The 26,412-nt window shown below is 65.6% G+C and overlaps 4 protein-coding genes across 10 annotated transcripts; 2 read left to right on the top strand and 2 right to left on the bottom strand.

The window, feature by feature from the left end:
• Window positions 1-766: 766 nt before the first annotated feature.
• CLPTM1 (CLPTM1 regulator of GABA type A receptor forward trafficking) lies at window positions 767-9,088 on the bottom strand. The gene is made up of 14 exons (XM_074567297.1): window positions 8,955-9,088; window positions 8,744-8,850; window positions 6,321-6,444; window positions 5,847-6,005; window positions 5,188-5,305; window positions 4,458-4,543; window positions 4,003-4,123; window positions 3,516-3,760; window positions 3,017-3,110; window positions 2,298-2,488; window positions 2,121-2,216; window positions 1,764-1,899; window positions 1,434-1,601; window positions 767-1,306 (listed from the first exon to the last, which is right to left on the bottom strand). The coding sequence occupies exons 1-14, from the start codon at window positions 9,006-9,008 to the stop codon at window positions 1,113-1,115; spliced, it is 1,893 nt and encodes a 630-aa protein (XP_074423398.1). The 5' UTR covers window positions 9,009-9,088; the 3' UTR covers window positions 767-1,112.
• Window positions 9,089-9,179: 91 nt separating this feature from the next.
• On the top strand, window positions 9,180-15,281 carry RELB (RELB proto-oncogene, NF-kB subunit). 3 transcript variants are annotated; one of them, XM_074567301.1, is made up of 12 exons: window positions 9,180-9,349; window positions 10,002-10,055; window positions 10,686-11,170; window positions 11,558-11,715; window positions 11,930-12,021; window positions 12,151-12,282; window positions 12,668-12,772; window positions 13,285-13,500; window positions 13,929-13,997; window positions 14,115-14,192; window positions 14,707-14,777; window positions 15,169-15,281. In XM_074567301.1, exons 1-12 carry the CDS (start codon window positions 9,334-9,336, stop codon window positions 15,265-15,267), a joined length of 1,575 nt encoding a protein of 524 aa, XP_074423402.1. In that variant the 5' UTR covers window positions 9,180-9,333; the 3' UTR covers window positions 15,268-15,281. The 3 variants fall into 3 exon arrangements, with proteins under 3 accessions (XP_074423402.1, XP_074423401.1, XP_074423400.1); XM_074567300.1 differs by lacking the exons at window positions 9,180-9,349; window positions 10,002-10,055; window positions 15,169-15,281 and having other exon boundaries at window positions 10,553-11,170; window positions 14,710-15,132; XM_074567299.1 differs by lacking the exons at window positions 9,180-9,349; window positions 10,002-10,055; window positions 15,169-15,281 and having other exon boundaries at window positions 10,553-11,170; window positions 14,707-15,132.
• A 597-nt stretch (window positions 15,282-15,878) lies between these two features.
• CLASRP (CLK4 associating serine/arginine rich protein) lies at window positions 15,879-24,737 on the top strand. 4 transcript variants are annotated; one of them, XR_012584623.1, is made up of 21 exons: window positions 15,879-15,972; window positions 16,481-16,668; window positions 17,203-17,300; window positions 17,802-17,903; window positions 18,725-18,804; window positions 19,071-19,155; window positions 19,562-19,707; window positions 19,817-19,913; window positions 20,134-20,212; window positions 20,419-20,492; window positions 20,700-20,741; window positions 20,899-21,126; window positions 21,777-22,028; window positions 22,459-22,638; window positions 22,748-22,791; window positions 23,726-23,786; window positions 23,864-23,922; window positions 24,010-24,056; window positions 24,161-24,249; window positions 24,457-24,481; window positions 24,592-24,689. XR_012584623.1 is itself a non-coding variant. In XM_074567392.1 (21 exons), exons 2-21 carry the CDS (start codon window positions 16,570-16,572, stop codon window positions 24,632-24,634), a joined length of 1,926 nt encoding a protein of 641 aa, XP_074423493.1. In that variant the 5' UTR covers window positions 15,879-15,972; window positions 16,481-16,569; the 3' UTR covers window positions 24,635-24,737. The 4 variants fall into 4 exon arrangements, 2 of the variants coding, with proteins under 2 accessions (XP_074423493.1, XP_074423494.1); XM_074567392.1 differs by having other exon boundaries at window positions 22,748-22,787; window positions 24,592-24,737; XR_012584624.1 differs by having other exon boundaries at window positions 15,964-16,073.
• On the bottom strand, window positions 24,687-26,271 carry GEMIN7 (gem nuclear organelle associated protein 7). 2 transcript variants are annotated; one of them, XM_074567395.1, is made up of 2 exons: window positions 25,938-26,271; window positions 24,687-25,132 (listed from the first exon to the last, which is right to left on the bottom strand). In XM_074567395.1, exons 1-2 carry the CDS (start codon window positions 26,029-26,031, stop codon window positions 24,768-24,770), a joined length of 459 nt encoding a protein of 152 aa, XP_074423496.1. In that variant the 5' UTR covers window positions 26,032-26,271; the 3' UTR covers window positions 24,687-24,767. The 2 variants fall into 2 exon arrangements, with proteins under 2 accessions (XP_074423496.1, XP_074423495.1); XM_074567394.1 differs by having other exon boundaries at window positions 25,971-26,156.
• Window positions 26,272-26,412: the final 141 nt, after the last annotated feature.

Genomic DNA, 26,412 nt, shown 5'->3' with positions numbered 1-26,412 from the left:
GACACTCCGGTACCGGCGGGGCCGCGGGCGGTGCCAGCGGCGGCCCCACCAGGGGGTCTCCGGGCCCCGCCCCCGCGGGGGACGGACGGCGCCGGCGGCCAATGGGCGCGGCCCCGGCTCGGTGACGTAGCTAACCGGCGCCACGTGCCGGCCCGGGGCCGGTGCTCCGCCACGTGAGGGGGCGGGGCCGCCGCAGCACGTGGCCGCAGGGAGGTGCCGCCACCGGAGCCCCGTGACGGGCCGGGGCGGGGGGGGTGGGGTGGGAGGGGGAACGGGACGGACGGACGGGACACGGGCGGGGCGTCCCGGGACCGGGACCACCCCCCTCCCCGCGCCCAGTCCCAGGATCCCGCCCCCGGTAAGCACCGGGAGGGATCCCCGTGGACCGGGAGAGCCCCGGTACGCATGGGAAGGGCCCCCTGGGACACCCCCCCGCCACGCCCGGACCGGGACACGACCACCCTCCGTGTGCACCGGGAGGGACCCTGTAAGCCCCGGGAGAGAGCTCTGGGACCGGGACAACCCTGCCCCACCCCCGGTAAACCCCGGGAGGGAGCCCCAGGACCGGGAAGCGCCCCGTAAGCACAGGGGCAACCCCGAGGAAAGGGGAAACCCCCCCCCCCCGCAATGAGGGGGGGGGGGCGTTCGGGGGGACACACACCCCCCCCCCACCCCCAAGATTTTTCCCTAGACGATCCCCAGGGACACGGCCCCAAGGGGAACCCCCCCGTGGGAGGTGGGGGGGAGGCAGAGGTGAGGCGGGAGGTTTTGGGGTGAAATCAGCTCTTTATGGAACAGGCGACGCCGCGAGAACTCCGTGACACTGTCCTACACACCGGCACAATGGGATGGAGCGCACAACGTGGGGGGGGGGGGCGGGGGGGAGGGGGACGTGAAACACAGGGCGGGAGGCGGGGGTGTCCACCGCTCCCTGGGGGGGGCCACGCAGCCACCCCCCCCCGACCCCCCAAGTCCCAGAGGAGATGGGGAAGGAGTGGGGGGGGGGGGGACACAAAACGCCCGGCCCGGCCGCTCCCCCTGTCCGGTGCCTGGCCCGGATGCCGGGTCTGGTAAAAACCGAGCGAGTTGGGGGGGGGTGTGGGGGGGATCGGTTAATCCTTCTTCTTGTCCTCTGGGGTTTTTTCCCCCCCTGGGGGGACCCCGTCGGGCAGTGTCGGGGGGGAGCCGGCGGGTAGGGGGGGTCGGGGGGAGACCTGGTCCTCCCCGCTGACGCCGAATTCGTTGATGCGTGTGAGGTCCACCCGGTAGATCCAGCGCTGGTAGAGGTAAATGAAGAAGACTACGTCTGGACGTGGCGGGGTGAGGGGGAAGGAGGAAGAAAGAGGTGAGGGGGGGGGGCAGCAGGAGGGACCCCCAGGAACACACACACACGCACACACGCACCCCCCGACCCCCCCTCCCTGAGGCCCTACCGTCCCGCAGGCAGCCTATCCTGTACATCATGGGCATCTTGATGACAAAAGCAAAGAGGTCATCGATGAAGGTGTTGAGGGCTTTGTAGGTCAGCATCCGCCAGGGCAGGTGGGCCACCGACTTCAGCTTGTAGTTGATGAAGAGCTGGGGGGTCATGGTGATGAAACCTGCGGGAAGGGGGGGGGGTGTCTCCTTGTTAATGAAACAGCCGCCCCCCTCAACCAGAAAGCAGGCGGAGCAGGAAGGAGCCCCAGGGAAGAGCTGCACGCTGGGGCGACACCCGGCCCTTCCCTCCTCTTCCTCCCGTCCGGGAGAATTCCGGCACTCACCGAAGGTCAGGAGGAAGCCGTAGAGCATGCTCAGCACCCATGAGTACCAGCCCTTGTGCTCCAGGTAAAGCAGGCTGTACACGGCGTAACAGCCCAGCAAGGGGAAGAGGATCCAGGACAAGTATCGGAAAGCCATCTGGGGAGGCGGCGACACCGAACGTCAGCCAGCGACGTGCCGGAGCCCCCAGCCCTGAGCTTCCCCCCAGCTCCGGAGCGGCCGGCAGCCCGTTCCACCGCATGCCCTGCCCCACGGGAGTCCTCAAACCGGGACAAACAGAGCGAGGAGACTCGTGCCGAGGCCTTGGCTGGAGCGGGGCTCAGCAGCACCCACTGCCCACACCCCCCCCCTCGACTCACGTCATCGTACACCTTCGTGGAAGACTCAATGTAGGTCGATTTGTCTTTGAAAGTTATGCGGGGAAACACTCCGGCCACCTTGTTCTCGCGGTCCAGCTGCCAGAGGAGAGGGGAAAGGCGTCACCGAGCAGGACCGAGGGCACTGCCAGCTCCCCCCACGCCCCCAGCGCTGCTCACCCGGACATCCATGACCTTTGTGATCTTCCAGAGGTCGATGAGGAGACCGATGAAGACACTGACTTGCACCACAAAGTTGGTTTCGTTGTCCAAGATGTAGAGGAGGACGACAAGGGACTGGAAGACGCCGAAGAAGACGGAGCGGACGGAGAGCCCCTCCAGAGATTGACGGCTGTTCCAGAACTGGATGTCTGTCGGGAAGGAGCCCAAGCCATCACCCCACTGGAGGGGAAGGAGAACCACCCCCCGCCCGCCAGAAGCTCTGGAGAGCTACCGTGGCATGCGTCCCGGCGGAGGGAGAGAGAGGAGCAGGTGGTGGCATCACCAGAGCTGAGCGGCCACCACAAAGTGCGGTCTGGCACCAGCACAGGGACCCAGAAAACCACAAGTTTCCGTCTTTCTGCCCTCAAGTCAGCCCTGCCGCACCGAGGAGTGCCGGATGCCTCAACCCATACCACAGTGGCCACAGCCTGCCCAAGACACGGGTGGGTTTGGCTACGGCCGCTGAAGACATCGCAGCCGGGTAGAGGAGGGCTCCCGGCAGCACGTGGCCATCAGCTAGCCAAGAGAGGGGCCACGGCGCAAGGACAATCGCTCCGCCACCACCACAGGGAGGAGACGAGGTGGAGGCAGGAGAAGGGAGAGGATTTTAGGTCACGCCACTGCCTTCACGTCCTTCCCCTCTCCGCAGATCGCCCAGGTCCTGCCACAGCGCTCACCGTTTTTGAAGGCCAAGAACTCAAAGATGCTGTGCACGATGGAGACGACGATGGTCAGTGCCAGCAGGTAGGGGTTTGTCTCCAGGAGAGCAACCTGGAACAGGCATTGAAAACCTCTCGGAGGCTCCATCCCACCCTCCCACCGCCCACCGCGCCAGGACAAAGAGGGAGGATCCAGGAGGATCCAGCCAGTCACGGGGCACCGGGGGAGCACAAAGGGTTTAACTTCTTGCTATGGTCATGGCCTCCAAGCTCCTTTCCCCCTGCACAGCCAAGACAAGCAGCAGGTAGGTGCCTGCACACCTCTCTCTCTTCACATCACAAAGATAATTAATAAGGAGCGATGGTAACAAAGAAAAGGCACCGAGCACTTTTCCAGCGGAGCTGGGAAAAGACGTGAAACACGGGGGAAGGAGCTGCTGCAAAGAGAGGTCTTGATCTACGGGGGCGAGCAGGAGAGCTGCAGCGGGGAGAAGGGAGGCCTGCGAGCAGCTCTCACCTTCACCGAGTCCTGCTCCTCATCTGACTGCTCATAGAGGTCCTCTCCCAGGAAATTCCAAGGGGATTTGGTGCTCTGGGCGGCGTAGAGCTGCCAGCGCCACAGGGAGAGCGGGCAGAAGGAGAGGCGGAAAGGCAGGCGTTGCAGAGTCTCATTGATGGGGAAATAATCCTTCTGCAGGTTCCAGTAGTCGTTGAAGTAGAGGATGGGGTAGTAGTCACCGCTGATGGCATCAAACTTCACATCTGGAGCCAAGGGAAAGTGCAGAGCGAGGGCTGAGCAGGCGACGGAGCTGCGAGAGCCATCGTCACCGTCATCGCCCTCGGCAGCCACCCAGGAGAGACCGAGAGGCCGCCTGACACTGGCCCAAGCTCGGTACAAGCTCCCGGCGTGGTGGGGGTGACACTGACGACGGAGAAATGAGCCCCTGTTTGCCACGAGAGCCCAAACTCGCCCTCCCGAGGAGAGGAGCCAGGGGAGCCCTTACACTGGTCCAGGGGGGGCGGCACGCTGCCCTTCACCCAGGGTGTGTGGTCGTCCACCATGTTGATGGTCAAGTTGGGGTGCCAGTGTGAGATGACCTCCACGGGACCGTAATCCTCTGCCCTCTGCAATGAAAATACCACCGCCTCTGTCACCGGCACGGCAGCCAGCGTCCCTCTATCTCACCCACCGCCGTCCCCCCTTAAACAAGGCGAGAGAGGGGGGAGCGGGAAGGGGCCAGGCCAACCCTCCCCTCCCAGAAATACACGGAAATCATCGTTCTCTCCCCTCTCTGCAGAGCAGGAGGGACATGCCCCAGGCAGGAGGGGGAAATCCTCTGCAGCGTTTCCCCGGCAGCTTTGCGATCAGAGGAAGGTGCGTGAATATTTAGGAATTTGGCCAACGGAGTCGGGGCGGGGGAAGAAAAAACACCACACAGAAAAAAACCAAGCCAGTTACCTTGATCATTTCAGGGTCTGCCTCCGTCTCGCCCGTCAGGAGGTTCTTGGTTTTCTGGAACCGCCGACGCTTATATTTGTTGATCACTGGAAGGAAAGAGCAGAGGTGAGCGTTTCCTCTCACCTCTAGGCAGGCGAGGGAAGGAAATCTAAGGAGGCTACGGCCAGGACAGGCACAAGCTGACCGGAGAAGCCCGCTTCCCTCACTAATTAATCTGCACCATCTCACAGATCTTCCATTTACCGAAGGGAATGGCTGTAGTGTGGGGACAACAAGCCAGATTAACAGCCAAACCTTTGGGATAACCGCCATCGCTGTTGGAGGAAAACACCTTCCTGTCCTGCAGGAAGACCTGAACATGGCGATTCCTTCCTCTTCTCAACGCTGACGTGGTTCCACACCCGCCCCGTACAGGTAGGGACCCCACACACACATAACGTGGATGGAAACCAAGAGCTTGCAGAGATTTAAAGAGATTTTTCCTCTACAGGTTCATGAAAGACAAGTTCCGAGTGCGGAAAATGCCCAGCCCAGGGAGCAGCAGAGCCAGCACGCTGGAGGCTGTGAGGAGTCAGATATTTGCCCTAATCTTCCCCGGAGGCACCCGCCTTCGCTGAACCATCAGCTTAACTCCTTCAGGCTCCCATTCGGACATGGGAATTGGGGTGCCCCTTTTCCCCAAGCACCACCCCGGAGCCACCGCGCGCCGCCCTCCTGCCCTGGGCCGTACTTCGTGACGTGTGGACGGTGGCGAGGCGCCTGTACAGGTTCTTCTGCCGGGGGTCAGGATGGAAGCCGCTCTTCGTGAAGTATACGTGGATGTAGATGGAGCCGTTCTGCTGGACGCTCTGAAATCACACCCCAACAGGGCAGTTACGGGTTGGATGCAGTCGGAGCACGGCTGTCACGTCTCCGCCTCGGCACCCGCGTTCGTACAGCACCTGGCACCGATGCCAACCATTCTCCCGCAGCCATTGACCCCGTACGAAAGCAAAGCCTAAAGAAGCAGCTGCTTCCTCACAGCATCCCGAGAGCAGCGTGCCTACATAGGCTTGCGCCCTGCGACGGGGCAGACCTCAGCTGCCGTACAGCTTGGGGCAAACCTGAAGCCTTTAAGAGCTGGTCGCCAAAACGATGGCCTCGAGCCCCATCACCCCCCGAAGAGACACCAGCCCACTCCGCAGGGTCTCACCCCTCCTCCGAAGCAAACAGGATACGGATAAAGGTGACAGCAGGGAAGCGCTGCAGCAGCCAAGGCCGCTTCATGCCTCAGCTCCACTCAGGGCTCCCTGCGATGGCTTTGAGCACAATCTTGACAATCCCCGCCAGCCCCTCAACAATACCCCAGCTGGCCTCAAACCTCACACAAAGAGCAGCGGGTGCACCCACCTGCGAAATGTCAACTTCCCCATAGTGTTCGTAGCACCCATCAGCGTTCTCACCACTGGTCCAGTCCCCGTAGACAAGATCCCGCTTCTGCCAGAACAGCGCCGAGCTGACGTTGAAGTCTGTAAAGTGCTCGTGCTCCGAGATATAAACGTAGAGGTCCTGCGGAGAGAGGAGGACGTCAGCTGCTGGTGGAGGACTCAGCCTGACGGTGAGATATCGTCGCCCAAATCACTCCTGCTCCACCATACAGCGCCACAGCATCCCCTCCCAAACCGGCTGGGTGCTCCAGTGAGCCCAAGAAACATCTCTCGGCTGATGCTGCACCGCCAGGACGTCGCAGCCATGGGCAGAGCCACAGTTTATCTTGGCTAGATTTAACATCTAGCTCAGAGCGCGAGCAGCAGGTCCAGCCGCGGTGCCACCACACGGCCGGTCGCACGCAGGAGGGGATGGTGCAGTTTCTGCCAGCGTTACCATTAAAGTGTCCTTGGGGAAGAGGTTTCGGCTCGGGGCTCGGGGCGTCCCACCCGCACTGCTCTGCTCCTGTGGCGCCGGCCCACGGCGGAACCAGCTGCTGATGGCCCAGATGATGAAGATCCTGCGGGAGGAAGGGGGAGAAGCTGCTCAGATATTTTAGCCACCCTCCCCATCCAAATCGGACACAGCCTCCTGTGAGCAAACCCCCCACCCTGTTCCCCGGGGCGGGGAGGAGGGAAATCGTTAGCGCTGGACAGACAAGCCCGCATTTCAAAACTCTCTATTTTCGTCTGTTTCCATCGTGGCACGCGTTCCCCCTCAGGCGAGAGGGGCCGGCCAGAGCAAACTGGTTCTGGGCCAGTTCAGACCCAGCGCGAGGCACCGTGGGAGCACGCCGAAAGCCAGCAAAGGTGCCAGGCACTCGCCTCAAGGACACAGCGAGAAAGTCACGCTCTGAGGTATCCCAGAGCAGGCTGCGAAGGGGTGCATAAGGCATCCCTGGCGCAGGACAGGGACACCGGAGTGTCCCCAGCTCCCGGCAGGCACTCCGCATCACGCACGCGAGGTGCTTGTCCCTCCGTAGGCAAACCGATGCCGAACCAAGGGGACACTTAAGCCACAGGACAAAGCCGGCTCCCACGCACGCGTGACAGAAGAGAGTCACCCGGTGAGCGAGGGGCAGACGCCAGCGTGCTCCTGGCCCCACAGAGACCTTCCAGCAGAGCCCAGAGCCGCCCCCGGCTTGCTCACCACCTCCAAATCCACAGCCCCGATGGTTCCCGACCTCCGGCGCGCAGCTGCCATTGCTCTCCAAAGCTCCCTGGGCTGCTCCCAGCACAGAGGCTGGGACGGGTCCCTTCTGCACACGCTCCACAGCCCTCTGCAACCCAAGCCAGGCAGCAGCGTTTGCGTGTATTACAAGAAATCGAGCTGTCTGCCCCTGTTTTGGAAAGCTTTTTGCAGCGCATCCCGAGGTACGAGGGTTTTCAACTCTGGGGGTTTTTTTGCAGGTAAAGCATGAGGGTTCTTTCATACATTCCCCGGGTGCCACCAAATCAGACTTCCCCCCTCCTCTGCTGCACGTGGAGTGACCAGATAACAAGCCTGGGAATGGTGGGCAGCGCCAGCGACCAAACAATAGCTCCCAGGACCGAGCGACAACCACAGCTGTGTGTCTGTGCTGTGGGCAGAAGACTCCGGAGACCCCAAGACACATCAGGATTTAGTTCAGCGTAACTCTCCGTTAGGACGAGCCACAGCATTTTACAAAGCTCGAGAGCCCAAACGAGTGTCCCCGCGCACCCCTGGCTGTGCCACTGAAACAGAGGGAGCACGCAGAGCCCAGCACAGAACCCGCGCTGCCAGCTTTCACGAAGCCCCATCAGCAGTCGTAAACCTGTGACCCAGGACATCACTTTTTGCTCAGAAAAGGCTTAGGGGAATATTTCTTCTTCCCAAGGTTTTGGGGACCAGACCATCGTGCTTTGCCTATTACACGTGGTCATCACCCGCTCAGGGCTTTCCCTCTTCCCTCCTCCACCAGCCAAGCGCAACGTGCGGACTATTTCCAAGCACTTCCGAGAGCACAGCTCCATTGGCAATGAGACAACAGCACGGTCTTCCTCCTGGCTTTGCCGGCCAGGATACTGGATCTGCTGGCGGAGACGGCACTTCGGAAAGGAACAAACCCACCCTTAGTGGGTCAGAAAGGAGGAGACGGACAGAGAAGAAGTGGAGTGGGAAAGCAGCTCATGGATGCAAGGAGGAGTCACAGCACCCAGGAAGGGATTCACAGCCCATTCTGTAGCACAGCTCCAAGACCTGGTGGCTCCAGCATCGGCCTCCTCACCACAAGGCAGGTGAGACCAGGAACGGCACATCCAAACACACAAACACCAGCTCCAGGCGTGCCAGCGGAAACGCCCTCACGTTCGCCTTCCCCACAGAACCAGGAGCGACCAGGGGCAGGGGCTCGGCACTGCACTAGGAGTCATCTGTGCCACAGCGTGGACTTTGGATCCCCCGCAGCAAGGCACAGGGAGCGCCGGCAGCTCCTTGGAGGAGTCTGGGAAGCATCGGCTGCTCCTGCTCGGGACGAGCCAGACCCCAGGCCCCCGGGGAAAATCCAGGAAGGGGCTCAAGAGCCCAGAGCTCTGGAAAAGCTGTGACAGCGGCGGGGGTGACCAGCCCCACAAGGGGCAGCCCCACAGGCTTCCCTCCTCCTGGCAGGACACACAAGATGTGGGGACAGGCAACACCGGGCCCCCACGCCCCGGGACCCCGCTGCGCCCCCGGGATGGGGGGCACGAGCCGTCTGCCCGCCCCAGGACCCCGCTGTGCCCCCGGTTTTGTGGCCCCGCTGCCACGGCGGGCCGGGAGGGAGCGAGGCCGGCGGGCCGGTGGCACCGGGCGGGGCTCACCTGAAGAGGACGCCTTTGATGACCTGCCAGGCATTAGGAGCCGGCTGCTGCCGCTGCGTCTCGGCCGCCGCCGCCTCGCCGCCACCGGCGCTCCCATTACTGGTCACCTGCGGGGAGGAGGGAGGCGCACGGCACCGTCAGCCGAGCGGGACCGCCGAGCAGAACCTCCCCGCGGGACCCACCTGCCTCCCCGGTCCCGGCCCTCCCGTACCTGCCCCGGGCCCGGCGCGGGCCCCGCCGCCACCTCCGTCCCCGGCGCCGCCATCTTCCTGCGCCGCCGCTCCCGCCGCTCTCGCGAGACCGCCGGCGGGGGGCACGTGACGGCGAGAGGCGGGGCCGGGGCCGGGAAACCACCACCCCGCTCCCAGCCCCGCCTCCGCCGCGGTGACGTCACCGGCGGCGGGCCAATGGCGGCGCCGGCCGCGCCGGGGTTTCCCGGCCCGCCCCGCGGCGGTGACCTCAGCGGTGGCAGCCAATGGCGGCGCCGCCCGCGCGGGGATTTCCAGCTACGGCGGCCGCGCGGCCTCGGGGGCGGGTGGGGGCACCGGCACCGGCACCGGCACCGGCACCGGCACCGGCACCGGCACCACATGGCCCTGCCGCTCGGTGAGCCCCGGCACCGGGAGGAGGGAGGCTGTCTGCAAGGGGAGACCGGGGCCTGTCCTGGGGGAGGAGGGGGCCGGGTCCCGCCTGGGGCGGGGGACACAACCGGGACCTGCTGGGGGGGCGGGGGGGGTGGATCGGAGCCTACCCAGGGAGTACCCGGGCCTGCGGCATGGAGGGGGCCGGTGCCTTCTTGTTGTGGGGTGACCCGGCGGACCTTGCCCGGGGAACGGGCGTCACCGGGGGGAGGCGGGCCCGGTGACCCCCGGTTCCTGCCCTGGGGGATGTCACCGAGGGGGGGCGTGGTCCCGGGGCCCACCCCCGGTTCCTGCCCGGAGAGAGCTGGGCGGGGGGGGGGCAAGTAAGTATGATTGGGATCCCCCGACATCTCCTCAGGGGTGGGCAGCCGCTGTCCCCGGGGGGTGTCATGGTGCCAGGGACCCCCTGATCCCGGCTGAGGGGGCAGATCCCTGCTTTGGGGGGATCCTGGCCCTGGGGACCCCCTCATTGCTGTTGGGGGGGGAGGGGGGCATGATCCTGGGGAGGCCCCAGTCCCTCTTCTGGGAGAACTTTGATTCCTTTGCTGTGGGGGGAGCGACCCTGAGCCCCAACCCCCAGTCGTGCTCCATGGGGTGACGGTTACGTGTCCCCACAGGTGCTGCCCTGCAGGATCCCAGCCTGGCCATGGCACACGCCGCACCTGTGACCGGTAAAACCCCTACACCCCCCCCCCGGATCCCGCTGTCCCCTCCTGGGGCAGGTGGGCTCCCCAGGGGGCTGGGACCCTGGGACCAGAGGTGACCCCAACGTGGCCCCTGCAGGCTGGGGGTGTCCCTCAGTGCCCCCCGTGGGTCGGGGAGGTGCTGGAGGGAGACTCACGGGGGATTTTGTCTTTTCAGATGATTTAGGTGAGTGGACCCTGGGGTACGCAGGCAGCTGGTAAGTTTTGCCGCAGGTTTTTGGGGAACCTCAGCCAGAGCAGGATCCTGGAGCCTCAGGTGACGGAGCCAGCGATGGGCCCCCCCTGCCCCGTGTGCCTAGACTGGCCGAATCCATCCTTCCGGGGGCCGTGAGCAGGATTTAGGGTGCAGAGCTGTGTGCCGTGAAGCAATGAACCCCCCGCGGGAATGCGATGGGGTGCGGGGTAGGGGATGGGGCATCTCGTCCCTCCTGCACAAAGAAAGCGTTTGTAGGTGGAAAGAAGGCAGGATCTGGCTAGTCCTGTCCCATCCCCTGGCTCAGGGCAAATGAGGGCTCGCGGCAGGCCCAGAGGGGTCTCAGCGAGGACTCGGGGTCCTCCCCATCCCGGGGCTGCCCTGAAGCCCTCCTCATCCCACAGAGATCATCGAAGAGGTCATGAAGGAGGATGGCTTCCAGCCGGATCCAGCTCCTGCCCTGCCTAAAGTGCTGCCCAAAGGCTCAGCCAAGTTGGTGGCCCGTGGCTCCAGCCCCGTGGTGGCCACCCGGCCGCTGCGCCCGGCTGAGCCCTGCCCACTGGCAGCCGGGCTGGCGCCTTATGGTGTGGCGGTGCTGCCGGCCAACACGCGGTCCCCGCAGCTCACCCAGAGCCTCAGCACCCTCTCGCTGTCGCCCAAGCTGGTGCCGCGGGGCACAACAGGCGCTGGCGGGCGGCACCGCTGGTCTCCGGCTGCCGGGCACAGCAAGGACCAGCTGGAGGAGCTGCTGGAGCCGCCCAAGCTGGTGATCACGGAGCAGCCCAAGCAGCGGGGCATGCGATTCCGCTACGAGTGCGAGGGCCGCTCGGCCGGCAGCATCCTGGGCGAAAGCAGCACCGACGCCAGCAAGACACTGCCGGCCATCGAGGTGAGCGGCTTGGATGCAGCCCAGGGTGGGCGGGCTGAGGCTTGGGGGTGGCAGAAGAGTTCCATGGGGTTGCCAGAGCCCCGTGGGTGCCGGGGGGGGATGTGTGAGCCCCACAAGTGTCGGGGTGCTCAGCGCCCATCCTTGAGCGTAGGGGCCTCCTATGGTGGGAGGTGCTGATGGCTCGTGTCTCCTCGGGGTGGTGGGTGCCAGCTGGGTGCTGGAAGATGCCCAGCCCCGGTGGGGTAGTGCCAGGGCCTCATGGGGGGAGGTGGTCAGACCCCAGTAGGTGCTGGAGCACTTTCCCCCCCCTCCATTTGTCTGGGCACGGGCCCCCCCCCCGTGTCGGTGTAGTACCTGGGGTTGTGCTGACAGCTCGTGTCTCCCCAGCTGCGGAACTGCCATACGATCCCTGAGGTGAAGGTGACGGCGTGTTTGGTGTGGAAGGACTGGCCCTACCGCGTCCACCCCCATGGCCTGGTGGGCAAGGACTGCAGCAACGGGCTCTGTGAGGTCGTCCTCAAGCCCCAGACAAACCCCAAGCACAGGTAGACGATGGCAGGATGAGTCCCACTGCTGACGGGGAGCTGCGCCAGGCTGTGTCCGAGACCTTGCACTGGGACGCCAGCATCAGCTCATGCCGAGGGCTGGGTTTTGGGGTGTTCCCTGGGCAGTGGGAGGCTGGGAGGGACAGGATGCCCGGGTTCCCTGGGGTTTTGGATGGGGGGAACTGCCTCCCCAGCACATCTCTGCTCCCGGCAGCTTTAGCAACCTGGGCATCCAGTGCGTGAAGAAGAAGGAGATCGAGGCGGCGATAGAGAAAAAGCTGCAGTTGGGCATTGACCCCTTCAAAGGTGGGGGGGGCTCAAGCGGAGCCGTTTTTAGGGGCTGAGAACCTATCGCTGCAGGGGTTCCGGGTCCCATGGGGATGTCCCCAACCCCTCCCTATGGAGCCACTGACCATCCCCTCTCCTCTCCCCAAGCTGGTTCCCTCAAGAACCATCAGGAGGTGGACATGAACGTGGTGAGGATCTGCTTCCAGGCCTCCTACAAGGACGGCTCCGGGCAGACACGGCACCTCAGCCCAGTGCTCTCGGAGCCCATCTTCGACAAGAGTATGTGGCGGTGGGGGGGGGGTGTCCATGTCCCCGGCGGGGCCACCGGACCCCCAGAATCTTCTCTGGTCTGGGATGGGGTGGGTGGAGAGACTGCATCCAGTTCCACACCAGGGCTGGGCTCAAGGCTGCGGGCTTTGGCCAGGGTTAGTCCCACATGGCTGGTGGGGGTTTGTCCCCCGTGCCCAGGGTGGGGTGGTCACCTGCATCCCACGGGGCTGGTACCCAGCACGAGGGCTGGTCGGGAGGAGATGATACTGACAGGAATGGCCCCAGTGCCCGAGCCTGGTCGCGGTGCTCTGGCGCAGTCTGAGGCCTGTCCCCGGCGCGCTGCTGGGGCGGTTTGGGAGCCGGCTCCCAGCCTGAGCCGTGACGCTGCTCGCAGAGTCCACCAACACCTCGGAGCTGCGGATCTGCCGGATGAACAAGGAGAGCGGTCCCTGCACGGGTGGCGAGGAGCTCTACCTACTCTGCGACAAGGTCCAAAAAGGTAGGGGGGGGCGAGCTGGCAGCCCCGTAACCCCGAGGGCATCTTTCGGGGGCCAAATTACCCCCCAGGAAGCCAGGATGGGGGTGAAGGAGGATGATGAATGCCGGAGCTGCTGGAAAGTTTTGCAGAGGGTCCAAATGGGGTTGGGAGCTGGGAGCTGCCACCTCCCCCGGGCTCCTAAACGCTCCTGGGTGCTGGAGGGGGAACTGTGGGTGCTAGAGGGGGGAGCAAGGGGGTCCTGCAGCCTCCCAGCCCCTCTGCTGTAGGGGAAGGGCCCCTGGGCTGGAGGGAGGGGGCCTAGCACCAGAGAGAAGACCCCAAGTCATGATGGAGCCATCTTGGCTGCTTGTGGGAGGCGTAGAAGGCAGGAAGGGGGGACCTGGGTGCAGGGGGGGAGGGTACCTCAGGGTGCTGGAGTGGGGGGCCCCAGATGTCGGTAAGTGACTTTGAGGGCTGGAGGGGTGGCCCCCGCTGCCTTGCTGATTCCCCCCCTCCCGCCCCAATTACCACAGAGGACATCGCGGTGGTTTTCCGGAAGGAGACGTGGGAGGCGCGGGCGGACTTCTCGCAGGCCGACGTTCACCGCCAGGTCGCCATCGTCTTCAAGACGCCGCCCTACCAGCACCTGGAGCTGGCTGAGCCCGTGGAGGTGGAGGTCTTCCTGCAGCGGCTCACTGACAGCGTCTGCAGCGAGTCCTTCCGTTTCACCTACCTGCCCAAGGACCACGGTACCTGCGCGGCCACTGCCCTGCGAGGGGGACAAGAGGCCCCTGGGATGGGGACAGGACCCCCGGGGTTGGGATGTGGCCCGTGGGATGGGGACAGCCCACCTGGGATGGGGACGGGACGCTTGGAAAGGGATCAGAGGGAGTGGGGACACCCTGCTGAGATGTCAGTCATAGCCCATGGGATTGGGGACAGGCCACTGGGATGGGGACACAGAGAGGGGACAGGACCCCCCGGGGTTGGGATGTGGCCCGCGGGATGGGGACAGCCCACCTGGGCTGGGGATTTGGGATGGAAACGGGAATATGAGGCCTGCGGGATGGGGATGGCTCTCTCCAGGCTGGGGACAGGCTCCCGGCGTGGGGACAAGGCTGAGGGGGTGGGAGGGACCCCGGGGGAGGCCCTGGCTCACCCCCAGCCCTCCCCGCAGATGCCTATGGGGTGAACGTGAAGCGGAAGCGGGGGATGCCCGACGTCCTGGAGGAGCTCTCGGGCTCAGGTGGGTGCCAGCAGAGCCCCCCCCGGAGGGGAGAAGGCTTCCTGAGGGACACCCCAGCACCAGCCCCCCTTCCTGGGCTGCTCCCCTCACTCTGCCCCCCTCTCCCCGGCCCCGCAGATCCCTACGGGATCGAAGCCAAGAGGAGGAAGAAGCCGCCGGGATACATGGATCACTTTGCACCGCTGACGGTGGCAGGTGGGTCCTGGGAAGGGGAAAGCCGGGGCGGGGGGATACAGGGGTGGATGTCCTCCATGGCAGAGGTAGGGGAGGGACGGTTTGGCATGACTTGGGGTCAGAACAGCACCCCCTGCAAAGGGTGGGAGATGTCTCCAGGTCAGCCCTGGGGTTGGGAGAGGCTCCGGGGACCCCCTAAGGCCCCAGGGTCACCCCCAGGGTTGGGAGAGGTCCCCAAGCCCCCACGCAGCCCTGGGTCCTGCCCAGCGTCCCCCACGTCCCCCCTGGGTTCAGGGTCACCCCTGGAGTTGGTAGGGCTCCCCAGGACACCCCCCCCCCCCATGTTAGATGGGTCCCCCCAGGGTTGGGAGAGGTCCCCAAGCCCTCCATGGTCCTGGGGTCATCCTCAGGGTGGGGAGCTGCCCTGGGTCCCCCCCCTGCAGCCCTGGTGTCACCCCATAAGTGTGCTGGGGGGGTCGGAAGGGCCCACCTGGCCCCCCCCCCGACCCTCTCTGACCCCTCTTTCTCCCCACAGAAGATGCCTTTGCCTTCTTCACCGGGGAGCCAGAGTCCTTCGACACCCTGTCCCAGCTCTACGTCCCTTTCGTGTCCCCACCGGGCCACCGCGAGGGGCTGCCCCCCCCATACACCCCCACGGACTTCCCGGCCTGCCTGGGCCCCGAACTGCTGGCCGAGCCCTACGGCTCTCCCCCCCGTGCCCCCCCCTTCCCCCCCACCGACCCCCACCCCACTGCCAGCCTGGTGGGCACCCACATGTTCCCCGGCCACTACAAGGACACCGACCTGCGCCTCGGAGACGTCTGAGCCCCCCCAGCACCCCAGTAGCCCTCCCCTCTCTGAGCTCGGGGGGCCCCCTTGCCCCCCCCCCCGCCCCGGGCCGGCTGGCCCCGCCGGGGCGGCACCGAGCCCCCCGGAAGGATTTCCCCCCTCAGTCAAGCCGCTTTGCACTATATTTATGGGGGGGGACACCCTCCAGTGGCCCTGGGGGGGCCACAGGGTGGCCCCCAGGGAGGGGGAACACGTGCCACCACCCCAGTTCTTTGGGTCCCTGCGCGATGGGGTTGGGGGGGAATAAAGCCATGGACTCTGTCACCCGCCTCGTCCTGCCCTGGGGGGGGAAAGTGGACACGGGGGATACTGGGAGAACTGGTTCCCAGTGGAAGTCCCCATGGGGGAACCCCGGCCACAGCCTGGGTGGGGCACCAGGACCAGTTTGCCCAGCGTGGGATTGGGACCACTGCGGCCCAGAACAGCCCTGGGAGTGGGGCAAGAACCAGGACACGTCTGGCCAAATACAGCCCAAGGACTGGGACTGGGACCAGCCTGGCCCAGTATAGACCTGGGACTGGAACTGGCACTGGGACTGGCCTGGCCCGGTGCAGCCCTGGGCCTGGGACGGGCACCGGGACCGGCCTGGCCCAGTATCCCCTGAGGACTGGGACCGGCACCGGGACTGGCCTGGCCCAGTGCAGCCCTCGGCCTAGGACCGGCACCGGCCAGGCCCAGTATCCCCTGAGCACTGGGACCGGGACCGGCCTGGCCCGGTGCAGCCCTAGGCCCGGCACCGGCACCGGCACCGGCACCGGCACCGGCACCGGCACCGGCACCGGCACCGGCACCGGCTGCGCGGACCCGCCCCCGGGGGCGGTACCCCCGAGGCCCCGCCCTTCCGCGACGTCACCCGCCTGCCCCTGATGCGCAGCGTTCTGACCCTTTTCCCCGCCCCTCCCCCGTGCCCTCACTTCCGGTTCCGGGTCGCCCCACGGCCGTTGGCCCGGCGGTGAGTGTTTAATGGCGGCCGGGTCGCCTCCCCCCGCGTGTGCCCTTCCCCGGCCCCCCGGGGGTTCTCCCCACCCACCGGGGTTGCGGCTCCCGATCACGGTGAGGCGCGGTCGGGGTTTCCGCGCCGGGCCTTCTCCGGGGCCTGCGCCCGCGGCCTCCCTTGTCTCCGCCCCGGGGGGCGCCCGGTATCCCCCGCCATCCGGCCCCGGGAGTTGTCCGTGTCGTCTTCCCCCGCGTCCGCCCCCGGAGAGTGCCCGGTGTGTCGCCCCCATCTCCACCAGAGCTGCCCGATGTCTTCCCCCCCCGCCACGTCCACCGCGGTGTGCCGGGGCTCCCCCTTCCCCAGTGTCTGTGCGCCGCTGCCCCCCCCCCATTCCCCCGTTACCTCCCCACCCCGGGTGTGCCCGGTGTCCCCCCGTCACCCAGGGGTGCCCCCCCACACACACACACGCTCCTCGGTCTCCTCGGTCATTCCGTGTCCCCTAACGCAGCCCCTCCGCCCTCAGGCAGGGAACAGCTGTCTCGGCGCCGCTGTCTCCTCCTCGGTGCCCGGCAGGAGCCCCCCCGGGCCCGGTGGCAGCTGGGGGACGCCAGGATGTGGCACGAAGCCCGCAAGCATGAGCGCAAGCTGCGGGGGATGATGGTGGACTACAAGAAGCGAGCGGAGCGCCGCAGGGAGTACTACGAGAAGATCGTGAGTGTCCCTGGCCTCGTCGCCCTCCCCAGGGACAGTGGTAGCCCCCGACCATCCCTCAATGAGCCCCGACGTGGGACGTGCCCTGGGGTGTTGGGGAACTGCCTGGGCGCTTCGTGGCTGGTGTTGGGGCTGGAAGAGTGAGGGATAAAGGAGCTGTGGTGCTCGCTGCTGCCTCCCCTCCCCGGGGACCCCGCGGGGGTACCCCTGGGTGGGCGTCCTAAGCCCGCGCAGGCAAAGGCACCCCCCTTTGTTCTCCTCCTTTTCCTTGAGGCTCAGGGCTCCTGCACCTTCTCTTACCCGAGGCTCTCGCTCCCCCTTTTTCCTGAGGTTCAGGGATCCCGACTTGCCCTTTTCTCCAGTGCTGGAGGCTTGGGGCTCCCCCCTTTCCTGAGGTTTGGGGCTCCCGCTCCCTCTTTTCCCCAAGGCTCAGGGTTCCTTCTCCCTTTTTTCTTGCCCTCAGAGTTTTTACTCTGGGTTTTCCCGCCCCCCCCCCCCCCCTTCTCTAACCCTGGGGTTTTCTACTTCTCCTAGAAAAAGGATCCAGCCCAGTTTCTACAGGTGCACGGCCGGGCCTGCAAGGTCCACCTGGACTCGGCCGTTGCGTTGGCCGCTGAGAGCCCCGTCAACATGTGAGTAGCCCCACGCTGGGCAGGAGGCGTCTCGTGCTGCTCCCTGGGCCGGCGAGGGGGTTCGGGAGGAGTGATTGGTGCCTTGCCGAAAGCGTCGCCTTCCCCAGGGGTTCTGGTGCAGACGCAGCATCTTTGAGAGGTGCTGAGCCTTACGGCAAGGGTTCAGGGGTGAACGGCGGGGGCGGGGGGAGGGCTTTTCGCCCAGCCAGAAGCACGTTCCCAGTTGCTTGGCTCCTCATAGCTCAGCCCCCCCGGGAAATTAAATCGGGGCTGGTTTCTGCCCATCAAAGAGGACTCAGCTCCTCCTCCACCAGAGCTTCTAGGAGATGTTGGTTCCTCCCTCCCTGTTTGGGAGTGACTAATGCCAGAGAGCCAAGTGTTCCTGCCGGTGCTCAAGGTCAAGGCGGGGTTTGTGCGGGTTTTGGCGGGGGGGTGGGGGGGGGGTGGGGGGGTGGTGTCTCTGGCTGCCCCCCAGCCCTGACGACCTCTCTCTCCCCGCAGGATGCCCTGGCAGGGGGACACGAACAACATGATCGACCGCTTCGATGTGCGGGCGCACCTGGACTATATCCCCATGTACACCCCGCCCCTGCTGAACCCCATGTAAGCTGAGGGGCACCAGGGCACCCCGCTGCGACAGGAGCTGCCGGGTCCGCGTCAGGCCTTCTTGGGTCTGTTTTGGAGCGGTTGCCTGAGGTTTCATCGCCTGCGAGCCTGGCTGGGGTCGCTGCAGGGCGGGCAGGGCTGCTTTTTAGACTTTATGGACTGGGACCAGTGTGGAGCTCCCAGTAGCTGGAGGATAAGGTGGAGCGAGCACAGAGGGACGGGTAGGGCTGGAGCGTGGGGTGAAGGGCAACCCTGCAGCAGCTTTTCCGTACCTAAAATGTTGGAGAGGACGGAGCTGAGGTTTTTGCAGAGGTCTGCACTAAGAGGGTATGACGAAAAGGTCAAAATTAGGCTGAGGGTGTTAAGTAAGTACCAGCACAACTCCCGGAGGCTGGTGGGGTCTCGGTCTCTTGTCTCTGGAGAGAGGCATCGCCCAGCTGGAGCGGGCTGCGGGAGTCGGTCCTGCTTCAAGCAGGGATGGGACGGAAGGCAAATTTTTCCCCCAGGGCTGGGGCTGGCTCTGTGGAGAGCAGTCCCGTCCTACCCCTGCTTGCTGCTGCTCCAGCACCTGCTTACCCTCTCCGGCCTCGGCACAAGCTCTGGAGAGCAGTTCAGCCCCTTTGCTGGGTTTTTTAAGGGAATCCCAGACCAGCACGTGATCCTCTGCCTGCAAAACCTGTGCAGTGAGGAATTCAATCTTGCTTATCCAAGCAGAAAGGGGCCGTGGTTTTTCCGCGGTCCAAAACACCCAGGGAGAGGGGAGCCTCCGTCTCCCCAGAGGCTTGTGAGCACCAAAAGCTGCATCTCCTCCTTTCCAGCTCCCCTGAGCAGGAGTCTGACGAGAGAAAGTGTAACTACGAGCGGTACCGAGGCCTGGTGCAGAACGACTTTGCTGGCAGTAAGTGTCTCGTGCAGGCAGGAGGGTCGGGGCTCTGCTGAGACAGGGCGAACCCCCACGATTCGGGGGAAATACGAGCTTGTCCAGGACGCGGCTTGACGTGGTGCCAACCGAAGGGCAAGGGGATGGTCTCGTCCCTGCTCTGGGGGTGGCACGGAACTGGGAGAGCTGCATCCCCTCTAACGAGCTGCGGTTAGTCAGCTCTCGGAGCTGCTGTCTCTCAAGTGGGCGTGAAGCAAGCTGGTACCTTCCCTGTGTGGTTGCAGTCTCGGAGGAGCAGTGTCTCTACCAGATCTACATTGATGAGCTCTACGGGGGACTCCAGAAGCCAAACGAAGATGAAAAAAAGAAGTGAGTGTGAGCAGAGGTGACAGAGGGTGGCTGTCGTGTCCCTGTCCTCGGGGGCTGTGCTGGGACCGCAGCTCCGGGGTCTCCGAAGCACCCGCTCTTCAACTGGTCCCAGTTTCCCCTCTACCGGGGTGGGACTGAGCAGCCGCTGGCTGCACCATCCTTCCACGGCTGCTCTCGGTGACCCTCTGAAGTTGTCCCCTGTGTCTCTGTGCTGAAATGTCTGTCCCGTGGCCGTTGCTGTGGCCGCGAGGCTGTCCTGGGGCTGAGCGGAGCAGCGGTGGCTGATGAGGGAGGCAGAGGAAGTTTCTTCCCGAGGAAACTTTCTGCCCCGATGCCGCCTTTGCTGGCATGGAGCTGCCGCGCCGGAGGGGAGAGGCGGGCAGGGGCTAAACGTATCTGTGCCCAGGCTGGCGGAGAAAAAGGCCTCTATCGGCTACACGTATGAGGACAGCACTGTGGCTGAGCTCGAGAACTCCTTGGAGAAGCGGGGGGAGGAGGAAGACTCTGAGGAAGACAGCAACACGGACGAGGATGAAGTCATCCCCGATATCGGTAACGGCCCTCCCTTGCTGGGCTGCTTCGCCCCGGTTTGGCAGATGTGCCTTGCTGCGGGGTGGGGGGGGGCTCCGGGCGCGCTGAGCTGCCCACGCTCTGCCCACAGATGTGGAAGTGGATGTGGACGAGCTGAACCAGGAGCAGGTGGCTGACCTGAACAAGCAGGCGACCACGTACGGCATGGCGGAGGGGGACTTTGTCAGGTAGGGCCGGCAGCCGGGACAGCCGGGGAGAGCTCTGGGAGCCTGGTGGAGCCTCCCCAGGGCCTCTCCTTCTCACTGGGGGCTGAATCCTTTGCAGACGTGCCTTTCGTTAGGATGGGGGTCCTCAAAAACCTCCCACAAGCATGTGCTCCCTTGTGGGGTGCTGGCCGGTAGGCTGCTATTGAGGGTCTCTCTTTTTTTTTTTGGGGGGGGGGAAAAGGATGTTACGGAAGGACAAAGAGGAGGCAGAAGCTATTAAAAACGCCAAAGCCCTGGAAGAGGAAAAGGCGATGTACTCGGTAAGGGGAGCTCCAGCCAGCTCTTCCCCCTCCCACTGTGAGCCTTGGCTGGCCGGTAGCCTCCCAGGGCACCAGGCTGGCCCGTGCGGGTGCCGTGGCCCCCCAGTGCTGGTGGTGACACCTCTGCATCCCGAGGGGGCCCTGCAAACGCTTGGGGCGGCTTCTCGCCAGCCGGTGCCGTCTCTTAGCTCAGGCTGCTCTCCTAGGGCCGTCGCTCTCGCCGCCAGAGGAGGGAGTTCAGGGAGAAACGCTTGAAAGGGAGGAAGATCAGCCCTCCGAGGTGAGCTCCCCGGCCCGGCAGCCAAGACAGGGTTCCCAGAGCTCGGCCACAGCTCTGGGCTGCTCCTGTCTGTCCCAGGCGGCTCCACCCTGCTCCGTCCCCGGCGTTGCCCGTGCCAGTTTGTCTGGGGTCCTGGGGGCTCCGTCCCCTGGTGACGTCCCACAGATTTCCCGATTTCTCTTTCCCTACTGCCCTCTCCTCTCGCAGCTACGCACGGAGAGACAGCCCCACCTACGATCCCTACAAACGGTGAGTGGCCGCAGCCTCGGGACAAAGGAGTTCTCCAGGCTGGGGTGGAGAACTTCTTCTTGCAGGTGCCCACGGCCGGTGGGGACCTGGCATCTGCCATTTTTGGGGAGGGAGCGTTTTCGGCGGCTGAAGCCACCTCCTCCTCACTGCTTCACAGCTCCCCTTCGGAGTCCACCTCCGAATCCCGCTCCCGTTCCCGTACCCCATCTCCCGGCCACGAGGAGAAGATCACCTTCATCACCAGCTTTGGTGGCAGCGATGAGGAAGCGGCGGCGGCATCTGCACAAGCTGGCGGTGTCTCTGGAAAAGCCACCACGCTTGGCAAACAGCGCTCTGCCCCAGGGCAGCCGGGCAGCGCTGCGGCAGGTCATAGCACCTCGTCCCGGTCGGTAACTCTCCCATCTGGCTCGCTTTCCCAACCCTTACCCGCAGAGGCATGGCGGCAGTGGGCCGGGCGAGCTACCGAAGCCGTGGCTGGCACTTCTTGAGGAGGGGGAACGCGGTGGGAAGGAGCGGGTGGGGTTCTCCATCGTGTTGCCGCGCAGGATGTGTGCCCGTCCTGGTTCTGCCGCGGTGCCAGGGCAGTGCTGGCCAGCTCAGACAGGATCTTCGTGGCATCTCTGGGTCTTCCTGGAGATGGGCTGGGTTGGGGGGAGGGAGGCTGGAATTTGGGTGTGAGTCGAGATGCCTCCTGCCCTAAAAGAGAGAGAGCATCTTGCCAGCTCCTGGAGAGCTCGAGAAGGGAATCGGGGTGGCCGTCGCAGTCCCTTTCCCGTCACGGCTGGGGGTCCGGGGGGGTTTGCTGACCCCAAAAGGAGCCCCTTGGCAGAGGACTGGGCAGCTCCGGGGTCATTCCAGCCACGCCTGGAGGCACAATGCCGGTGCGAGGCAGGGGAGAGGTGCCCCCGGGGGCTGTTGGCAGGGTCCAGCCGTGCCCCTGCCCTGTGGCACCACCCGGTGCTGGGGCCAGTGATGGTCCCAGCCCCTCCTTGCTCCTCCCATGTGCCAATGGCTCATCCCATGTGTCCCTTCCAGGAGACGCTCCTCATCCTCCTCCACCTCCCCGTCCTCCTCCTCATCCTCCAGCTCCCGCTCCAGCTCCCGTTCGCACCGAGGTGGCGGCTACCACCGCTCCAGCCGCTACTGCCGCTCCCGCAGCCGCCGCTACTCGCGCTCCCGCAGCCGCAGCCGCCGCTACTCGGGAGGGGGCTCGCGGGACAGCCGGCGCCGCTCCAGATCCTATTCCCCTGACCGGGGGTACCGCTACAGCTCCCGCCGCCGCTCCAGGTGAGCTCTGCCCTCGGCTGTCCCAGTTTCTGCCTGTTTCGCCCCAGTTCTTCACTGGCCATCCCCATGGCGAGTTTTACTGGTGGCTCGTCGCCCAGATGCGTCCCCTCCACCGCCTCTTCGGGCCATACAAGCCCACATGGCTCAGCCTCTTCCTTCCGCTGGGTGCTTTAGCCCCTGCCAGGCTGGTCCCAGTTTGTTGCTGGGCGTCCCGCACTGGTCCCTGTATCCAAAAAAGATCTCGCCAGTGTTAGATCAAGGGGAAAATGTCCCATTGCTCACCCCGCTAGTGGGTGGGTTCACCCCAGGGGCTGCAGGATGCTGTGAGCTCCCCCAGCACTGTCTCCACTCGCTGCTGGGGTGGGGAGGCCCCAGTCAGCCTTTGGGTACCCCCCCGACATCCCCTGTGACCGTGACTCCCTGCGTGCAGGAGCCGTTCCAGGTCTGGGGAGCGCTACCGGCGAGGCGCCAGGTCCAGCCGCCACTGGAGCAGCAGCCAGAGCAGCCGAAGTCCCAGCGATTCGCGGAGCCGCAGCAAGTCGGTGTCTCCGGTGCGAGAGAAACCACCGAGGCCCGCAGCGTCGCCCGCCGTGGGGGAGAAACTGAAAAAGTGAGGGAGGGGAAGAGCCGGGGACAGCCTTGGCGGGGGGGGGGGGGGCGTAAGCAGCCCTCGCGCCGTGCCCCCTGCGCTGATCCCCGTGCTCTTTCTCCCCTTTCAGGGCTGACACTGCTGCTGGTAAAGAGACAGGAGCTGCCAAAGTCAGTAAGAATTTAACCTCACCTGTTTAATTGGCATCACTGCAGAGCAGGCTCAGGGACACGGTGGTGGATGGGCTGGCAGAGGTGCCGGGACTGGTGCCAGGTGCCCCCGTGACCTGTTGCGTCCCCCTCCTCGGCTGGGCACCAGTCCTGCTCCCTCCTTGGAGCTGGGAGGCTGCCGGGCGGGAGCGGGGCCACGGGCCGCTCGGGGCAGTCCCGGCTGCGGGCGGGCGGGGGGCAGTGGGGACCCCGGGGATCCGTCTGGCACTGGGTGCCGTCTGTGCCAAAGCCAGGGGCTGCCTGCCCTGCTGTGCTGGGTCCAGGCTGTCACCAGTGGCTGTCCCCATGCCTAGTGGGTCCTCAGGCTGCTGCAAGGAGGCGGTGGCAGGGGGCTGGCAGAGCCCCTCGCCCCTCTCAAAGGGGGGCTGCTGAGGGGGTGCAGGGCACAGCGCTCCTCTCTGGCTCCACGGGCCCCTCCGTGCCCCTCAGGCTGTCCCTGGGGTTCCCAAGTGCCTTCGGGCCGTGCCCGCGTGTTCCCGGTGCAGATGCCGCCTCCCAGGGCTGTGGGCGCTCCGGTGGGGAGCGGTTCTGGTGGGGAGCGGCTCACGCTTCCAAACGCCAGCGTTCGTCCCCGCAGCACCCATGGGTGACACGCGAGGTCCCCGTTGCTCGGGGACAGGGTGCGGACATGAACGAAGCCCCCGGCAATGTGGGCAAGGGAGACTAGGACCCCGCAGAGGGGCTCGGGGGGGGCGCAGAGGTGTCACCGTGGCGAGGCGGGTGGGTACCCAGATCCGGCGCTCGAAGCCGGTGTCTGCCGTGGGGTGGGGGGAGCCTGGGGTGGTCCCCAGGCCGGGCCAGCGTGGCTGCACCGTGTCCTTGTCGTCGTCGTCGTCCCCCACCACCCCCCTTCACACGCGGCTCTGGTTTGTTTGCAGCCCAAGCTGACGCCGCAGGAGAAGCTGAAGCTGCGCATGCAGAAGGCGCTGAACCGTCAGTGTAAGCAGCGCCCGCGCCCCCCCCTGCCCCCGGCCCCCTTCCTGGCCCCCTCTCACCCCCCTCTTATCTTTGAACAGTTAAAGCCGATAAAAAGGCGGCACAGGAAAAAATGCTGCAACAGGAGCACGAGAGACAGGTAAGGGAAGGTGCAGGGATGCCAGGCTGGCACCGTGTGCCCAGCCCCGTTAACGAAGCCAATTAACGAGACGCTCTTCTCTTGCAGGAGCGGGAGGACGAGCTACGGGCCATGGCCCGGAAGATCCGCATGAAGTAAATCTTTTCCCAGCCCTTTAGTGGATCCGGTGGGTCCGGGCTGCAGTGTGATTTTCCCCCCCGCCCCGCACCCAACCCCGTCTCGTCTTATTTCTCGGCAGGGAGCGAGAGCGCCGGGAGAAGGAGCGGGAGGAGTGGGAGAGGCAGTACAGCCGGCAGAGCCGGTCCCCGTCCCCTTCCCCACGCTATGGTGAGTGCCAGCTCACCCAGAGCCCACCACCGATGTGAGGGGGGGGGGGGCAAAGGAGTTCGGTGGATAACCCCCCCCGCACACCTCCCCCAGCATGTCTTTGTGGGGTGGGAAAGAAAAGCTGCTGTATTCTGGGGGAAAAAATGGGTGGAAAAGGGGCTGTGGCGGGACACAGCGTCACCTGAGTATGTCCCCTCTGCCTTGCAGGTCGGGAATACAGCTCCTCTCGGAGGTACGTCCCCCTCTCCCACCCCCCCCCCCCCCCCAAGTGGGGGTGTCCTGGCAGCCACGGCTCCCCCGGGACCCCCTCGCTCTCACCCACCCCTCTCCCCTCCTCCGCAGGCGCTCCCGATCCCGCTCCCGGAGCCCTCACTACCGGCACTGATGCAGACAGCAACGGTTCTGCTGACGGCAAATAAAGATAGAAAACCCGAATCCTCCCCCATCGCCATGTAGTTGTAATTACGGTCAGAAAAGGTTGGGGGTTTTTTTTAAAAAAAAAAAAAAAAAATTACTGGTCAGTCGAGGAGGAAGGAGTAGGCGAGGACATCGGCGCAGCGCAGCAGGGCGGCCGCCTGCACCCCCAGGGGGGTCCGCAGGGCGTCCACCTGGAAGGCCACGGCCTCCACGTCGGCAGCGCCGAAGACGGCATCCACCTGGACCCCCGCCCGCAGGCAGAACCGCGTGGGGCGGCCCCGGGCGGCTGCCAGCCCCCGCAGGTACCGCTGCCTCAGGGCTGCCCGCGCCCCCTGCGCCGCCACCGTGTCCCCCCCCAGCAGCGCCTGGAACCGGAGCGAAGTGGGGCTGAAACCCCGGCTGCAGCCGTCAGGGCCCCGTGGCAGCCGCAGGACCCCCACCGGCACCGGTACCGGCATGGTGGCTCCTGGGGGGGGAGAAAAAGGGGGGGGTGGTCACTTATAGCCTCCGTCCCCTGCCAGGAGCTGGATCCCTGTGACACCCCCACCCTGTGGAACCCCCGAAAGCCCCCACTTGCTCCTCCAGCCCCCTTTACACAGCTCCCCAAGCCCTTGACACCCTACACGTGTCGTATGTCCCCCCCCGGGGCCCCCAACATTCCCAAGCCTTCCCCCCCCCCCGCCCCCCATGAGGCTTCCTGGTCCCCAAACAGACCCCCAGTCCCACGCACCCCTCTGTACCCCCCAGGATCTCCAAAAGCTCCCCCCCATAATCCCCCTCCCGAGCCCCACAGAGTCCCCCAAACCCCCCCAGTAACCTCCACTCCCCACTCCAGAGCTCCTCCACTCCCACATGCCTCCCATAGTGACACCCCCCCCCCCCCAAGTCCCATGACCCCCAAAGGTCCCTCCCCCACTCTACGTAGGGCTCTCAGTGCCTCCCCCCCCCGGCCAGGTCCCTGCCCCCCCCTTACAGCTCCTTATAGACCCCCCACAGAGATCCCCTCGCCCTCAACAGGGCTCCCAGTGCCCCCCCCCCCACAGGTCCCTACCCCCCCTTATAGCTCCTTATACCCCTTATACACCCCTCGCTCTCAACAGGGGTCCCAGTGCCCCCCCCCCCCCCCAGGTCACTGCCCCCCCTTATAGCTCCCAATACCCCTTATAGCCCCCCCCACAGAGATCCCCCCGCCCTCAACACGGCTCCCAGTGCCCCCCCAGGTCCCTGCCCCCCTTACAGACCCTCCCAGCCCCACACGACACCCCACAGACCCGACGGCCCGCACGGCGGGGGACACCCCGTACCGCCGGGCCGCGTCCCCGTTCCCGCCTGAGGCCGCCGGTGGCGCGTGGGGCGGCCGCGCATGCGCAGCGCGCCGGGCGGGCGGCTCTGCCGCGGGCTGCTCGTTCGCCGCCGCAGATTCGCGATACCGGGAGCGAGGGGGACGAGGCACGATACACCAGGCTCCGGGGTCGGTTCGTGGGGCTCAATGGCTTTTTTTCCGCGCGTCTTCCTTCTTTTTCTTCCTCCCGCTGGGCGCCGCCTCCCCGCGCCTCCCGCCGTGGCGAAAGTGCGGCGGAGAACCCCGCCACCGGCCCGGCCCGCAGATTCGCCACCGCCGCCCGCCCCTGTTCCGCCGCCGGAGCCGGGCTGAGCCCAGCGCCGCCGCCTCGTCCCCCGTCTCTGGTTTTTCCTCCCTTCCTCCCCGTCCTTCCCCGGTTGCCGTCTCTCCCCTACCCGCTGCCG

The sequence above is a fragment of the Larus michahellis genome, chromosome 26 (genome assembly GCF_964199755.1).
Source record: "Larus michahellis chromosome 26, bLarMic1.1, whole genome shotgun sequence".
NCBI classification, from domain to species: Eukaryota; Metazoa; Chordata; class Aves; order Charadriiformes; family Laridae; genus Larus; species Larus michahellis.
The sequence above is the reverse complement of the archived record's forward strand: the minus strand, read 5'-3'. Positions and strand labels throughout refer to the sequence as shown.